At 48.9% G+C, this 13659-nt stretch overlaps 1 protein-coding gene across 4 annotated transcripts in view; it reads left to right on the forward strand.

The window, feature by feature from the left end:
* Positions 1-12172, forward strand: part of Sort1 (sortilin 1) — an 84482-nt gene extending 72310 nt beyond the window's left edge. For 2 of the 4 annotated variants that reach the window (XM_028879378.2, XM_028879380.2), the window contains exons 16-21: positions 2660-2776; positions 4616-4724; positions 6306-6404; positions 7091-7197; positions 7551-7662; positions 8119-12172. In XM_028879378.2, the coding sequence (XP_028735211.1) occupies positions 2660-2776; positions 4616-4724; positions 6306-6404; positions 7091-7197; positions 7551-7662; positions 8119-8133 (559 nt within the window). In that variant the 3' untranslated portion in view covers positions 8134-12172. The remainder of the gene's footprint in view (positions 1-2659; positions 2777-4615; positions 4725-6305; positions 6405-7090; positions 7198-7550; positions 7663-8118) is intronic. The other 2 variants (XM_028879381.2, XM_028879382.2) reach the window with 1 other exon arrangement.
* Positions 12173-13659: the final 1487 nt, after the last annotated feature.

Genomic DNA, 13659 nt, shown 5'->3' on the forward strand with positions numbered 1-13659 from the left:
CTGAAGTTGCTCCACAGGGTCGTCCTGCCCTTGACCTCACCTACAGGTCTCCTTCCCTGAGCTGCCGCTGTTTCCTAACGCGCTGTGGTCCTGCTGAGGCTTGGTTGTGAGAATGCTTCCTGTGTGAGGAAGGCCTGGCCTCATTCCCTGCTGGACCCTGCACCTGGGAAACTCCCCTTGGCCTTTACTGTCTAAGGCAGATAACACCGCTTTAAAGCCTCTTCCATTTTTCCTCACCAGACACACACACAGACACACAGACACACACAGACACACACAGACACACACACACACACACACACACACACACACACACACACACGCACACACAGTAAGCAGTAGATGGAGAGAGGAGAAGGTTCCTCCTGTAGTGAAGAGGAGGATCGCAAAGGCCTTGTTGGGGAGTTGGCATCGAGCTAAGTGCTGATGAGTGGTGGCATTTGCCTGTGTGCATCCAGGAAGGAAGTGGATCACAGAAGCCACTGGACTCGAGAGCTTCGACACCCGACAGCACACCAAGGAAGTCAGAGCAGTCATAATGCAGAGGGAAAACACTTGAAAGGCAGAGACAGGCAGATAGGTCCCCAAGAGCTGCAGGCTGGCCTGATCAACATAGGGTGCCCCAGACCTGCTAGGGCTACGTTTAGAAAAGAAAAGGGGGCTGGAGAGATGGCTCAGAGGTTAAGAGCACTGGCTGCTCTTCCAGAGGACCCGGGTTCAATTCCCAGCAACCACATGGTAGCTCACAACTATCTGTAGCTCTGGTTCCAGGGGATCCAGCACCCTCACACAGACATACATGTAGGCAAAACACCAATGCATATAAAATAAAAATAAATAAATTACTTTAAAAAATAGAAAGAAAAGAAAGGAAGGAAGGAATCAGAGTCCAGGTGGAGGACTTTTGAGCTAAATTTCCCTTTCAGATGGTAGGAAGAAAAGTACTGTTGTAGACAGATGTGGAGATGATGATGGACTGGTACAGAGGAGAAAATACTGGGTTTGATGACCAATGAGCCTTGTGGGGCCTTAGACATTTCATTTCCAAGGTTGCAGAGGGCATTGAAGCCAAAATGCATGAAAAAAAATAAATAAATAAATGAGGGACTAGAGATGTTGATTAGTTTAGCAGTAGAATGTTTATTGAAAGTATTCCTACAAGAAATATGGCTAGAGACTGTGGTTAGAGCACTTGTCAAGCATATTTCAGACCCTGAGAGAGAGAGAGAGAGAGAGAGAGAGAGAGAGAGAGAGAGAGAGAGAGAGAGATGGGGAGGGAAGTGGGGAGAAAGAGAGAGTTGCCCAATACAAGAGAGAAGGGGATGATTCCTAGGGTAACCATATGTAGGCTGAGGGGAAGGCACTAGTGAGTGGTAGAGATTGGCTGTCCTTTCTCACACTCTGTGATGAAAGGGTGGGTAGGAAGAGCAGTACCAAAGCCGTGGATGCTACCTAAAGGGTCAGCCTTGGAGAAAAGGCAGGACCTTATTTCATGGGAGAAGACAGAAAGGAAGGTGGGCGAGAGGTGCTACAAAGAGATGATGGGATGGAGCGGGAGGCTGGGGAGACGGATCAGTGGCTTGAGAACATGAAATCTGAGCCTCAGCACGCACACTAGAGCAAGGCCTGTTGGCACACATCTGCAATTTCAGTGTTAGGCACATCTGGAGTTCACCAGCCTGCTTGTCCAGTCAGTTGGTGAGTTCCACGTTCAGTGAGAGACCCTGCCTCAAAAACTAAGGGGGAGAGTCATAGAGGACACCTGACACTGACTTCCGGTCTCCATCCTGACATGCATGGCGTGGACATATACACATGTATACACACACAAGTGCGAACACACATACACAGAAGGTGGAGTGCAGGAAGGAATGTTCGGATTGGCTGTCTAGGCAGCTAAGAGGGACAGAAGAGAAAATAGAAGAACGTACACATTCCCAAGAGCAGCAGTTAATGAATGGCATGTGGAGGTGGAGGAAAGAATTGAGTGTCTGTGTATTTAGATCTGTTGCTTATCCGCCGTGGCCCCCTCTGTCTCTGCTGTTAGGGACCCTGCCCTACTGTAAGTGGTTCCTTCCCTGAGCATGGGTTGGTATAGGTCTCCTACCCTGGAGATCTTGGCTGTTCGTGAGTCTGCCGGGCTGGTCCATCTCTCCTCATCAGTGAGCCATCTCTGTGGCTATTCCTAAGGGACTGTTTTCTTTCCATGACTTTAGTAAACACCCAAGCTAACTGATTTACAGAGGAAAGCCTTCATCGGGTTCTGCTGTCCTGGGGCTATGGCGAGCAGCACTTCAGGACAGAAACGTGAGGCAGAGCAAATCGGTCCCTGTGGCCAAAAAATGACAGAAGAGGAAGAAGACAGGGCCCCCGGTACCTGCAGCCCCTCCGCTAGGCACCACCCTGGAAAGACTCCACTGCCTCTCAGTAGCACCACACTGGGGACCAAGTCTTTAACACAGGCCTTTGGGGAGGCCCTTAAGATCCACGTTCTAGCATGGACCTGCAAAGATGCCACAGCCTTCCCAACCTGTTCCTAGCAACTGTTGGCACCTCAGTTGGAGCATCCTCGACAGGAATGTCAACTCTCCACTTGACTGCCGGTCATGTGCTGGCTGGTAGGCACCTTCCAAAGCGTCCTTGTTGTTGATTCTTGCAGTGACTTTGGCTACTTCCGTCCAGAAAACGCCTCAGAGTGTGTGGAGCAGCCGGAACTGAAGGGGCACGAGTTAGAGTTCTGTCTGTACGGCAAGGAAGAGCACCTGACAACAAATGGGTAAGACGGTGGCCCCTGATGGCGAGGTCCTCACTGCCCCGAGCCAAAGCAGCTTATCTCCACACAGTTCTGAATGAGCAGTACTCCAGAACGTTCATGAAAGAACTATCTACTAGACCTACTGTGATGACCAAATAGTCTGTCATCTGCCATGTCCAAAAGGCAGCCATTGGCCTCACGGGGCTGTTGACGCTGAGGAACTGAGTTTCCCATTTTTATTAATGTCATATTCCAATGGCCTCCACAGGGGAAGGTGCAGCCCTGAGGGACCTCCCCGCTCTCTCTGCTGATGGACTCCCCGCTCCCATTCTTGTGCTACCTGTTGACGAGCTTTCTCTGAGTCTGAATTCTGGGTGCAGTCTAAAGGGACAGACATGTGCCTGTCAGCAAGTTACAGAAATGCTGAGTCTGTGCAGGCCCCAAGACGACACAGACGATCCCCACAGACTGCGTCCCTCCCCACCGCCAGCCCCGGGCCCGGGCCCATTTTGCCTACCTCACAGTATGTCAGTCAACAAAGCAATGCATTGGCCAAACAGGACCTCCTGATGAGGTGGCCAAACTTACAGGAATCTGAGAATGAGTTTTAAGTCTGCAGTCCTCAGGTTAGGGCATAGCGGTACTTGTGGGATAAAGAACAGGATGAAACTTGATGGGGCAGTGCGTGCCTGTAACCCTAGCACTCAGGCCACAGGGGTGGGTCACCTTTAGTTCAACACCAGTCTGCATTACACGTCTAGTTCTAGGCTAGCCAGCCCTGCTTAGATAAACCCTGTCTGGAGAGAAGGGGAGGGGCTAACGTAGGCGTGAATAAATGCGATGAGAGGCCAATCAGTACTCTGCACACCCTCATGGCTCCTCAGAAATGGTGTTCCCAGAGTCCGAGGTTGGAGGCTTTGGGTCCTTTAATGTCAAAAGGTCACCCATTGAGTTGTGGTGCATCATTCAAAAGGTCAGCTGCATAGTTGTGTCTTCAACAAAAGTGACCATTTAAGTCCCTGAAAATTGCTGGGTGTGAAAATTGTGCACACCTTTAATTGTGCACACCTCTGGGAGGCAGAGGCAGGTCAATCTCTGTGGGTTCAAGGCCAGCCTACTCTTCCTAGTGAGTTCCAGGACAGCCAGAGCTGCATAGTGTGAAACCCTGCCTCAAAACAAAAGCCCCTGGAAATGAACACAGGCAACTGTGATCATCATGACCCATGTTTCCTAGTGGGAAGAACTTTCTGCAGTTTTCAAATCTTGTTTTCTGGAAAGAGGCAAGAGCCTGGGAATACATCCTTTATGTTCTGTTAAAAAAAAAAAAAACAACTCTTCCCATATTCTTTCTTTCCCTTTCTCCCTTCTCTTCTGAGACATTTTAGTGTGATGTGTGTGGTGTGTGGTGTGGTGTGGTGTGTGGTGTGGTGTGGTGTGTGTGCGTGTGTGCGTGCGTGTGTGGTGTTTACTGTGTGATGCTTCTTGCACATTAACTAATACAAACACCTACATGTCTCGGAGCAGCCATTTGGTGTCTGCTGCTCTGTAGAGATCTTCTTCACTGAGGTGAGTTAGAGCCCAGTTTGCTGACAGGCTTCATTATTAGCAGGTGGCCTACACCTAGTACTACTGCTTCCCGTTTGTCATTTTGGGTTCAAGCCCACCTCTCTGGTAGCCATCACTGAAGACAGATTTTGGGAGATGTTTGCAAACTTGTTTCTTTGAGGCTCCCCGTACCTCACAGCCTGCTAGACAGAATGGCCGCAGTTCCTGCAAGAGGCCTAGCTACTGACTCCATGCCTTCCCCCAGAAAACAGCACAGCCACTGGCAGTCTCTGTGAACCATCTTCTGTCTTTCAGGTACCGGAAAATCCCAGGAGACAGATGCCAAGGAGGGATGAATCCAGCCCGAGAAGTCAAAGACTTGAAAAAGAAATGCACAAGCAATTTCTTGAACCCCAAGAAGCAGGTATGTTAAAAACAGATCTAGCTTCTGGGTACAGGTGGGATTTCACGTTCTGCCAGGAAAAATCAAAGTTACGCTTTGGTACCAATACGGAATGGCCCACAATGCTTCTGCAGAACTTTGCACAGCTGTCAGGATGAGGGACCCATCATGTACCCCAGTGACAAGGTCATCCTGCTAAGAGCTGCTGTGTGTTTGGGGGAAAATGGTATTATGTAAAGTTGAAAAGGTCTTAAAAGCATGGAGTTGTAGAGTTTCTGAGGCCCAGAGTTCTTCAGAAAAAATATTTAAGAGTTGTGCTCAGTGAGCAAAGGATACACATATTGAACTATCACAATGTCCCTGCTGATATGTGCATTTATGTTAGTCAAAGTTTTTAAAATAAGGTTAGGGCTGGGTACTATGGCTCTATAGGCAGAGTATTAGCAATAATAAATAATAAAATAAAAGCAAGCCTTTGGCGGGGGGAGGGGACCATAAAGGGCCATGGACTGGAGATCAGACTTCAATTCCCAGCAGACCATGATGATGCACATCTTTGACCCCACCACTTGGGTGCTCAGTCAGGAGGATCAGAAGTTTAAGGTTACCCATGGCTGCGTAGCTAGTTTGAGGTCATCCTGGGCTACATTAGACACTATCTCCAAAACAAACAAATGGTACTAGAGAGATGGCTAGGCAGTCAACAGTACACACTGCTCCTGCAGAGGACCCGATTGGTCTCCGGCACCCATGTCAGGCCGCTCACTACTGCCTATAACTCCAGCTCCAAAGGATCCGACACCCTCTTCTGGATTCTGTAGGTACTGCACTCACACATGCACATACATACACATACACACACACACACACACACACACACACACACACACAACTTACAAATAAAAATAAATATTTAAAAACAAAGCTGAGTGGTGGTGGTGTACACCTTTTATCCCAGCACTTGGGAGGTAGAGGCAGGCATATATATCTCCATGAGTTCAAGACCAACCTAGTCTACAGAGAGAGTTTCAGGACTGCCAGGACTACATAGAGAAACCCTGTCTTGAAAAAACAAAAAACAAAACAAAATAAAATAAAAGCAAGCCTTTGGGGTGGGGAATAGGGGGGACTATAAAGGGCCATGGACTGGAGATCTGCACAGGCAGAGGAGAGCCCTGCCCAGTAAGAAGGGATTGTTGAGCTATCATGCCATGTGTGTTAAGTGAAAAGCTATTAAGTGTAGCCATAATGGACCGCTTCAGATCAAGTCATAGGAAGTGTGGTATCGATGTGTCTGGTGGAGCTCTGGAGATAAGGTAACTAGGAGGGCCTCCTGGGGAAGCAGCACTGGCAGTGTGACCGGGAGATAAGCTGAGGACCCGGCTCCCTAATCTGTAACATGAAAGGCTGACCCTGACAATCGCAACACCGCCTCCCTGCTGTTCTAAGGGGTGAGACCCTGACATGGGTGGGACGCAAGGGCAATGAAGGGAGAGTGTGTGGGTGTGTGTATTTGTAAGGGGGTGAGTTCCTCCTTCTCTGCACCCCTGCCGGGGACCGCTGGTGGCTGTCCTCAGAGTGTTTGTGTGTGTGATTGCACAGGACTCCCGCCCACAGGGACACAGCTTGTCCCAGAATCCAGCTCCGCCTCCTCTTGGATACACTGAAAACACACACTTCCTATCTCCTACCCAGAAGCAGGTAGGTTACACGCAAACAATGATATAAGGCTTATTTGTAAAAACATGCCAAAAATTAAGGAACAACAGGAAACTTGGTGTCCTAAAATGGCCTTCCTGGAATAGCGCTGACACACGTCTTCAAAGATAATGGTCTAGTTATAGATTCATTCATCCTCTATTCTCTCAGTTCCTTTCTTGCTCTACCCTTGAGCTCCAGGAGTTGTAAGCAAGGGACATGGAGCAATCACAGTGACCATCGTGATGATCTTCTGGGCATGCCCAACCTGTGGCCCCAGGGTTACATGCAGCCAAGAATGGCTATGAAGGTGGCCCAACACAAAATTGTAAACGTATTTAAAAATGTGACTTCTGTATGCAATGTTTCTGGTAGCTGAACTGAGCAGTTCTCAAGCATGAAGTTTATAGATGATAACATCTTGTGGCAATGTCAAATGGCTGGCCACGCCTGATTTGAGGCAGTTGCCAAGGCTTCCACTGTGACTTTGACCTTGAAGACCTTGCCCTACAGCTTCCAGGCAGCTGGAGTCCAGATTCCCTGTGCTGGTGTGCTAGCCTCCTGAGACGGTTCACCTGGGGGTGGAGAAGTGCTCGAACTAAGTGCCTTGGCCTATAGGTCACTCTCTGAATGAAGCCCCAGACTGTGTGTGCCTAACTGAGCCTCTGTTTGTGTTTTAATTTATCAAGAATTCCAAGTCAAACTCTGTTCCTATTATCCTGGCCATCGTGGGATTGATGCTGGTCACAATTGTAGCAGGAGTGCTCATTGTGAAGAAATATGTCTGTGGCGGAAGGTAAGAAATGTGGAAGTGGGTCAGAGGGCCTGAATCCAAACCAAAAGGCCACCCTGGCCCATGTGATTCCGTTCTCTTGGCTGAAACTAGGTAAAGCGATAATCCTCAAGATTCAGGTCCAAATCTTATGTTTTATTATATCTGCATGCTGTGCAGGCATGAGTGTGAAAATTGGAGGAAACCCCATGCTATAAGAAACACTCTGGGGGTTGGGGATTCAGCTCAGTGGTAGAGCGCTTGCCTAGCAAGCACAAGGCCCTGGGTTCAGTCCTCAGCTGAGAAAAAAAAAAAAAAAGAAGGAAAGAAACACTCCCTACTCAGCTCGGGGAAACTAACCACGGTCTCCTCCCCAGGTTCCTGGTCCACCGATACTCTGTGCTCCAGCAGCATGCAGAAGCTGATGGAGTGGATGCTTTGGATACAACCTCCCATGCGAAAAGCGGTTATCACGATGATTCAGATGAGGTGAGACACTTCCTTCTTGAGCATTATTCAAAAATTGAAGTCTTAAAAAATAATTTTTCTACTTGTGATCAAGACAGTCTCTGGGAAGATGGCTCAGAGGTTAAGAGCACTGGCTGCTTTTCCAGACAACCCAGGTTCCGTTCTCCGTAAACACATGATGGCTCACAGCTCTCTATAACTCTAGTTCCAGAGGGTCCAATGCCCTCTTCTGGACTCTGAAGGCACCAGGTGTGTTCATGGTACACAGACAGACGTTCAGGCAAAACACCCATACATCTAAAATGGAAATAAGTCTATTTTAAGTTTTTAATAAAGATATAATTCGGACCGAGTTGTGCATAGGCTAGAAACAGTGCGTCCGTGGCTACAGACCTGATAAGCTGAGAAAGTAGGCGGTTGCTTTCAAAATAGATTCTTCTGATTTGTCAGTAACATGGCACATGTCTTTCTGTTCAGGACCTCCTGGAATAGCTCTTCAGAGAAGCTGGGACTGAGCGTGGACGGAGCCACGGTACCTCCTACACTCCCAGAGGCTCTGACTTGGGGAAATAAATTTCCCATTGCGTCGGACCCAGCTCTGTTTCCGCTGCTTCCGTCCAAGCCCAAAGGACCTACACTAAAGAACGCAGGGTGGGGGTGGGGAACCCTAACTGATCCCACGGTTGGCTCTGAGTGGGGGGGGGGGGAGATTTTAAATTCTTTAACTTTTACTTTCACGTTCTGTCTTTTGTAAAAGTGTGGGCTTTAGGTTTCTGTTGCTGGGTTTGCGTGTTAAGGGGAATGAGATGGGATTCAAAGGGACTGTTTCACTGACCCCACCCTGGTGTGCTCTGTGTGGTGCCCACCCCAGGGCACCTGCCAATGCCACCATCATCTCGACTCTCACAACATCATACCTGGTGCCGTCCCTGGGCTCTGCTGGCTGTGGGAGGGAGGCAGCCTCAGAGACGGAAGCAGAGGGTGCGGTGACGGGCCAGCTTTCCTCCACCGGGGACAGCCCTGCCCAAAGCACACTGTGCATCAGCCCGGCTGCATCTCCCCTGGCCCCGCCTCCCCCTGCTGTGACCACAGGCCACAGTGATTTTTTCTGTTCCCGGTTAATTAGGCAATACCCTTGTTAATTGCCCTTTGGCAACTAACTTAACTGCGTGCTTCCAAGACCTTAAATCGGGAAAACTTACAGGGCAATATTTTTTTTTAACTTGTGGCAAGGAGGAGGGAGTGACAGAGAACTAGATCTAACTCCTATTAAAGACGAAACTCTGGCCGCCTCTGAGCTCTCTCGAGCTGTGCTTTGTGTGTACGCCGGTGGACCTGCTCAAGGACAGGATGCAGGCTTGGCCATCCTTTCCTGGAGTTCATGGTCGAGTGCACAGTGCAGCCCCGGGACTGACAGTCACAGCCTTCCATTTTCCTCATCAGCCACTGTAAAGGCGACTGCCATGGCTGTTTATTGCTTCCTCCTACATCGCTACTGTTCATAGAACCAGGACTAAGGATGTTTTCAGGTTGGTGGACTTGTTAAAATTCAAAGCTATATCACCAGACCATCCTTCTCACCCTTCCCATAGTTTCACTGATTATTTGCTGGCCCCACTGAAGGCACGCTTCTAGGTGATGCCATGCGTGATTACATTGCTTTCATGTTTTAAGGACGTTTTCTATCTGCTATTTTTCCAAATTAAATAAGTTATAGAATATGGTCCGTGCGTTTGGGGAGGCCATCTGGGAGTGGAAAGCTGTGACGACCCCTTTTAATAGAGCTTAATATTAGCCACACAGGGCGATGGTGTGAAAGGTCTCCGGTCTCCCTCTCCGCTTCGCTCATCCCAGCTCCTCCCGGTAATTAGGATTTGGACATTCTTGAGTAGATGCCATTTTGCTGCTACTTCATTGTGTGGCTAGACAGTCAGTAGAAAGTTAATGTGCCAAACTTTTGTCAGAAGGTACGAGCAGATGGCTAATTCCTCCCCAGAACGCGCAGCAGCAGGAGAGAGGGAGGAAGTGGAGGAAGAGCCCTAGAGATGCTGAACTGCAGCTAAATGAGTCAGGGAACTTCTGTTAGAAGATGAAGTAAGGGACCGTTTCTGGGAGGAGAACTGATGTTTGTTAGAGCCAGAATGTGTGACTTTGTAGGACTCTAAAATTTACAATAATTCCAAAGATACACCAGCTCATAATTTATCAGAGTTGCTGTCCACGCTCTCCCCTCGTCAAGGGGAAAGAGGGGCTGCCACCACGTGCTGTCCCCTCCCAGCACAGCCCCAGCTGAGGTGGTTGCCCGCTGTTCTTGCCACAGAGCTCAGGAGCCAAAACCGAGTCAGTCGCCCAGGGTCTTCAGAACTCTGAGACGTGGTTATACAGGAAGGTGCCGAGTATTTGGAGTCACCTTAGAGGTGACTTGCTGGATTCGAGGACAGATCAGTGGCATTTCTTTCAGAGCATTATTTTGGCCCTTTTTCTCTTTAGAAAACATTTTATTCCCCTGCTTCATGGCTGAAATAAAAAGCCATGGCAGTCCGGAGTGGCCCCTCGCCCTTGGTGGATGGTCACTGTTGGGAGCACAGGAAGTGGGTCTCTGTGGAGGAGTCTTCCTCTCTACCCTTTTGCTTCTGGCTCTGGAGGCTTGAGCTCCCTACGGCAGCTCTCAGAATCAGTCACACTCACAAATATGCAACCCCAGTCAGAGGTTTAAGACTGTTAAGCTCTTTATAGCTTAAAAAAAAAAAAAAAAAAAAATCTGGTTTGGTTTGTCCTGCTCAGCCTTGGAGCATCATTCGTGAACATACCGTTTATCCTCAGCATTGTGGTGGCCGAGAGGATCGATTCTGGAGACTTGAGCAGTGGGATTTAGCATTGTTAGGTAGCTCAGACATATCAGATAGTCCATAGTGGCCTGAGTTTTAAATCCAAAGCATCCTTTTTGCTTGAGACCCTAGGGCCTTGGAGTTTTCCTGAGACCGGAAGCCAGGGCTGAATGTGCCTGGAATGGAACACTGCTCAGAGGAGCAGAGGCCTCTGGAGAGTGATGATGGTAGCTGCCCGGTGGGCTTCGGAGCTTGGTCATTGTCAGTCTTGACCGACCACTGAGCCTCAGAACCCACTGCCTCTGAATCGTCATTCTGGTGTGCAGACCTGTGCTCTTGGGCTTACCTCCAGTCCCCCATCTGCCCACACTAGCTCCTCTCGGGCCGTGTAGTATTATGGGCCGCCCTCAGCTCCTTTGTTGGTCAGGCCTATAAACCATGGCTGGACACACTATACTGAACCATCCCTTCATCGGGATACCAGGATGCACAGGCGCACAGGGCCATTCCACCGCGCCCCACAATGAGAGGGCTGGCAGGCGTGGCGTCACCCGTTTTATTGCTCTCATATAGGCAGAGAATCTGTCTTTCCTCCAGCGCTCGGAAAAACCCTGCCCCTATGCACGCTGGCAAAGGGTTCATCCACCTGTCAGCCCAGCCCTCTCGACTCCACAGTCAGCAGGGAGGCACAAAGATTGCAAAAATCGGATGAGATGCAGCTTCTCAATTTTCTATCACCTTCCTACCAGAGGGAGAAGTAATGTTAACTTAAATGTCTTTTGGAACAAAACCAAAGTTTAAGATTTGCCATATGATGTACTGACAGGGAAGCCCAGAGCTGGCAAGCAAGTACCAGACTTCCATCGGCCAGTGCTTTGCCAGGTATGGGTTGCTGTGGAGTCAGTGAAACCACAGATGCAGGTTGATTTCCTGGTTCCATGCATTATAACAGTAAGAGTTGGAGCATTGACTTGAAATCGTCTTCAAGGACTTGCTGCGTGCACTTTTTCACACCGGTACATTCTTCTGCATCTGTTTATATGGAATAACACAAGCTGACCTGTACCTTTATATATATGTGTGTATGTGTGTGTACATATATACATGTATAAACTGTATAGTGTACATGTTAATGATTTATCAGTATGGCCCGAATTTTTAATGCAGTTCTTACCCTCTGCATGCCCTTAGCTGTGGTCGGGTGACTTCTTGTCCCCTGGTGGTTCCGCCATTTCCTGGTGTTTTGAGCCTCCAAGGACGAGGGTTTGGGCTGCATTTTCTTTATCCTCGTGCACAGAAATGCTCAGGGTCCCCACGTGCCTGTTGTCCTCTCCCCTCTTGACTTTTGTTCCCTTTCTGAGCATGTGGCCCCTCCCCCCGGCTGTGAGGGGCAGCTGCCTTCCTGGGAAAGTGTAAAGCAGGATCGTGATCACCACTGCATGTACACAGAAAACTCCAGATTTCTGCCCCCTTGGGACAGAACATTGCATGTGTGAGGTGGGATTATCAAGTTTCAAAGACCCGTGTCAATGATACAGCAAAGCCAGACCCCATAACGAAATCCCACAAAATGGAAATAAAACACAAAATTTCTTTAGCAGTGTGTAAATAAATCTGGATGTGTTTAACTTTGTACTGGCAATTTTCTGTATATTTGCAATATTTGGGTTAGAAATAAAACAGCCTGGACTTTGGTACCTCAACTTCTAAGATGAGTAAGCTACGGTTTCTTAGTGAGTTTTTCTAGCTTTCTACCTTCAAAAGTCAAAACTCCAGCAACCAGAGAAGCGCCAGTTAGATGCTTCTAGCTTGAAGCTAGTTAGCACACTATGAGCTGCAAAGGTGGTGGGTACTTTGAGGAAACGGGTTGCTTGCCCCTAGGTTTTCTAACGTCCTTGTCCCTTCATTTTCTCGATCTTGATGCTCGTCAGGATGTACGGGACCATCTCCCTTGTCACCTCCTGGAGTCCTACAGCCCACCACACACATCTGTCTGTTCCTACACTGCTGGACACAACCTATGGTTCCACTCCTGAATCGTGTGTCCCTGGGGGCGCTCCGTCACATGATCACTAAGAGGTCAGCCGTGGCAGTTCCCGTGTGCCCCACCTTCCCTCGCTCCCCTCACAGTCCTTTAGTTTCAGGCTCGTTTACAAGTGTCGCCTGAAGGAGCTTCTTGCCCACCTGCCTTCAGCCACAGCCATCCCACATTACTGTGGGATAGTTTTCTTGTTTGTCCTGGAACTCACCCTGTAGACCAGGCTGGCCTCGAACTCACAGAGATCCGCCTGCCTCTGCCTCCTGAGTGCTGGGATTAAAGGTGTGCACCACCACCATCCGAGTGGGATAGCATTTTGAACCAGTATTTCCATTGAGTGCTCCCACATATAGCTCTGGAGATGTCAGGGACCAGGCCTTGTTCTTGAAGGGGCCACCCCTCAGGCAGGAATTTTTACCCAAGGATGAAATCAGTAGTTCCGGGGATTCTAACATATTCTAAGACTGGGACCAGAAAGCCCAGGCTGCCCTACAATTGATGGTAATCCTACCTCTCCCTCCAGAGTGCTGTGATTACAAGTGAGAGCTACTGTGCCCAGCTTAGAACTGGACTTTCTAATGAGCAGACCTGAGGGGTCTCTATTCCTAAATTTAATTCTTTATACAATTTTCTACATATGAAGGACAAAAAAAAAAAAAAAAAGGGCTAACACTACAGACTTAGATTACTTTTTCCATAGAAACATGGCTAAGTATGGAATAAAAAGGGTCTCCCTAACCCTGAGAGAGCAGTCGGTAACATGCCTGCCACACAGAGGGCTTGAGTTCAATCCTCAAGCCCATCTAACAATCCCATAGACAGACAGGAAGATTCCTGGAGCTCACTGGCCAGCCAGTCCAGCCTGATCAGCAGGCCCCAGGCCACAGCAGGAGACCTCTCAATAAACAATATGGGGCTGAAGAGATGGCTCAGTGGTTAGGATGCCTGCCACCAAGGCTTAACCCCCGTGGACTCAAAAGAGGAGAGAATTGACGCCCAAACATTGTCCTCTGACCTTCAAGTGTGGATGCGGCATGCAGATGGCTTAGCAGTTAAGAGCACTGATTCTCTCTCAAAAGACCTGGGTTTGGTTCCAGGCACCCACATGGCAACTCACTTAGTCCCAGAAGATCTGACACCCTCTCAGAAGCT

This window comes from Peromyscus leucopus, chromosome 6, assembly GCF_004664715.2.
Source record: "Peromyscus leucopus breed LL Stock chromosome 6, UCI_PerLeu_2.1, whole genome shotgun sequence".
NCBI classification, from domain to species: domain Eukaryota; kingdom Metazoa; phylum Chordata; class Mammalia; order Rodentia; family Cricetidae; genus Peromyscus; species Peromyscus leucopus.